Here is a 2,626-nt window from a genome sequence, read left to right as displayed (position 1 = left end):
ACTCTGAAGGAATTTAATTTGTTCATATTGATTAAAAGCATGGCTTCTTTTTAAGTTGAGATTTCGAAACAGTTGGTTTTATCCTGGGACAGTTTCTTAAGAGAATAGATGACTCCTACCCAAATCCACCCAACACGCATTCTACCCACAATGAGTTTGTTTTGTTTTCCAAAATAACAGAATATTGAGTATGACAATCCAAAAGAAAAAAAAAAACAACATGTTTGAAATTACTTGCTCAAAGAGTCAGGGAAGTGTAAATAAAATGAAAATAAACATAAAGTGTGAATAAATGTAAATTAAGTGCAAGGTTCTGATTTTCATGGAAGATTGTTCCTTTTATTAGTCTTCCATTCCCTGGAGTGATCCTAAGGACAATACTTATTCATATCTAAATGATGGAACTATTGAAGAGTCTCAATGCACAAAGTGACACCATCATATTTGACTTGTAAAATAAACACTTTGGCTTTTATAGACCAACTGGTTTGGATGGAACAGGGTTGGAACTCATTTAAAGGAAGATTTTCAAAGGATTTCAAGAGAGACAAGTAACAGATAAGGATCCAGAGCAGCTGGCCATGATAAAGGTGAGAATGTGATGTATATACCCACTGTAATGGCTTTTAAGCTCTTCAAACTCAAATATTCAACTCAAATACTGAGTTCATTTTGTTGGACAATGGCATAGAAAAAATAAAAGACAAACCACAGCTTTGGAATTCAGGTTTGAAGTGGTGCTATTTCCAGTACAGAAAGACAGGAAAGGAAGAACACTTTTTATAGAGAAAGTTACTGAATTTCCAGGTCAGTTTTGGAAAATTAAGTTTCAGAAGACTGTGACCTAGTCCAGTGAATAGCTATCCAAGAAGCAATGGGATAAAGAACACAGAATTAGACAGACTTGGGTTTGGATCTTAAACCTCTATTTGTCTTTTGATAATCATGTTTCTATTTCCTTATAAATTAATATTCTCTCAAGTTATTTTTAAATTAAATATATTTTCAAAATAATTTTAAGTTAAATATTCAAATATAAATTTTTAAGTTAAATATAGTTAGTATAAATTAAATTAAAGTTGTAAAATATGGGCCAAGGGCAGTGAAAACTTTTTTGGAGCACTCAATTGAAGAAAATAGATATAAAAGATAATCCACTTTTTGTAATCTGTTATTGGTAGGGAAAATAACAAAGTAAAAACAATAAAGGACAGAGGAGGAGGGATTAATAATGTATAGAATCAAGAACTGAAGTGTGAAGCCCTAAGTTTGTTAGTTGTAGTAGAAAGAATTAATAGCTAGTTAAAAAGGCAGGAGGCTTTGCCTTTGATTAAAAAACTGGGAAACACAGGGGTAGGCTGCACGTTAGGAAATATCTAGCCATCAAATCTCAAAATTGGGAATAGAAACTATATAAACCTTACTCTTACTGCTGTTCTGTACCCATCATCAGTTTCTCCATACAAGTGGTAAGAAAAGCTAAATCAAGAAAATCTTTGATTTTCTAGAAGTCCCAAAGACTTTGTTTCTCCCCTCTCCCTCCTGCTTATATGTTTATTACATGAGTAGAGCTCTAAAATTTCGAGTAAATAGTAGGCACAACTTTATTTTATGTCTTCCCATGTTATGTAAAATTTTATCTTATCAGTATTACCTAAATTTCTCCTTCAGTGATGCTCCCCACTCATTGTGTCTTCTTCAAAGTAAAGAGGAGAACAAATTTGTCCTGGATCTTCTTGGTCTTCACTCCATACACTATAGGATTTAGAGCAGGAGGGATGGCCACGTAGAGGTTGGCAAATAAGATGAGCATATTTCGAGGTACACTGTGCCCAAAGCGATGGGCGAGGATGGAGAAGAAGGCAGGTGTGTAAAACATGAGGATGACACAGACATGGGAACCACAGGTACCGAGTGCCTTTTGGCGGGCACCCGGGGATGAAAGATGAAAGACAGCATGGAGGATGAAGATATAGGAGACAGCAATAAAGATCACATCTGAGACAACAGTCATGAGAGGCACTGAAAATCCATACCAGATGTTGATGGAGATGTCAGCAGAGGAAAGCCGAGCAACACCTATATGCTCACAATATGTGTGGGGGATGATTCGTGTTCCGCAGAAGGGCAACCTCTTCAGCAGAAAGACATCTGGCAAGATAACCGAGAAACTCCTCACAACAATGCCCACCACAAGCTTGATAATCACCTGAGGAGCCAGGATGCTGGTGTATCTCAAGGGGAAGCAGATGGCCACATAGCGATCCAGTGCCATAGTCAGCAGGATGGCTGAGTCCACTACAAAGCTGAAGTGGAGGAAGAACATTTGGGTGAGACAGCCAGTGAACGTTATTTCCTGGGAGCCAAGCCAGAGGTTACTGAGCAGTTTGGGCACCGTGGCAGTAGACAAGATGAGGTCCGTGGTGGCCAGCAGAGAGAGGAAGAAAAACATGGGCTCATGGAGGCTGTCCTCAACGACAATAAGGTGGAGGAGGGTGCCATTGCCCACAATAGCCAGAACATAGATGGCACAAAAGGGAATCCCAATCCAGACGTGAAACTTCTCCAGGCCAGGTATTCCAGCAAGGATAAAGGAGCCAGGATTGTAACAGCTCAAGTTATACAT

General features: G+C 38.3%; 1 protein-coding gene across 1 annotated transcript; it reads right to left on the bottom strand.

The window, feature by feature from the left end:
* LOC102181861 (olfactory receptor 52H1-like) lies at positions 1,685 to 2,626 on the bottom strand. Its single transcript, XM_005701482.2, has one exon. The coding sequence runs from the start codon at positions 2,624 to 2,626 to the stop codon at positions 1,685 to 1,687; it is 942 nt and encodes a 313-aa protein (XP_005701539.2).

Source organism: Capra hircus, chromosome 15, assembly GCF_001704415.2.
Source record: "Capra hircus breed San Clemente chromosome 15, ASM170441v1, whole genome shotgun sequence".
Classification (NCBI taxonomy): Eukaryota; Metazoa; Chordata; class Mammalia; order Artiodactyla; family Bovidae; genus Capra; species Capra hircus.
This window is presented reverse-complemented; position numbering and strand designations above follow the sequence as displayed.

Excerpts from the sequence above, each read along its gene's own strand:
- LOC102181861 (XM_005701482.2), bottom strand. The coding sequence starts at position 2,626 with ATGTATAACTTGAGCTGTTACAATCCTGGCTCCTTTATCCTTGCTGGA.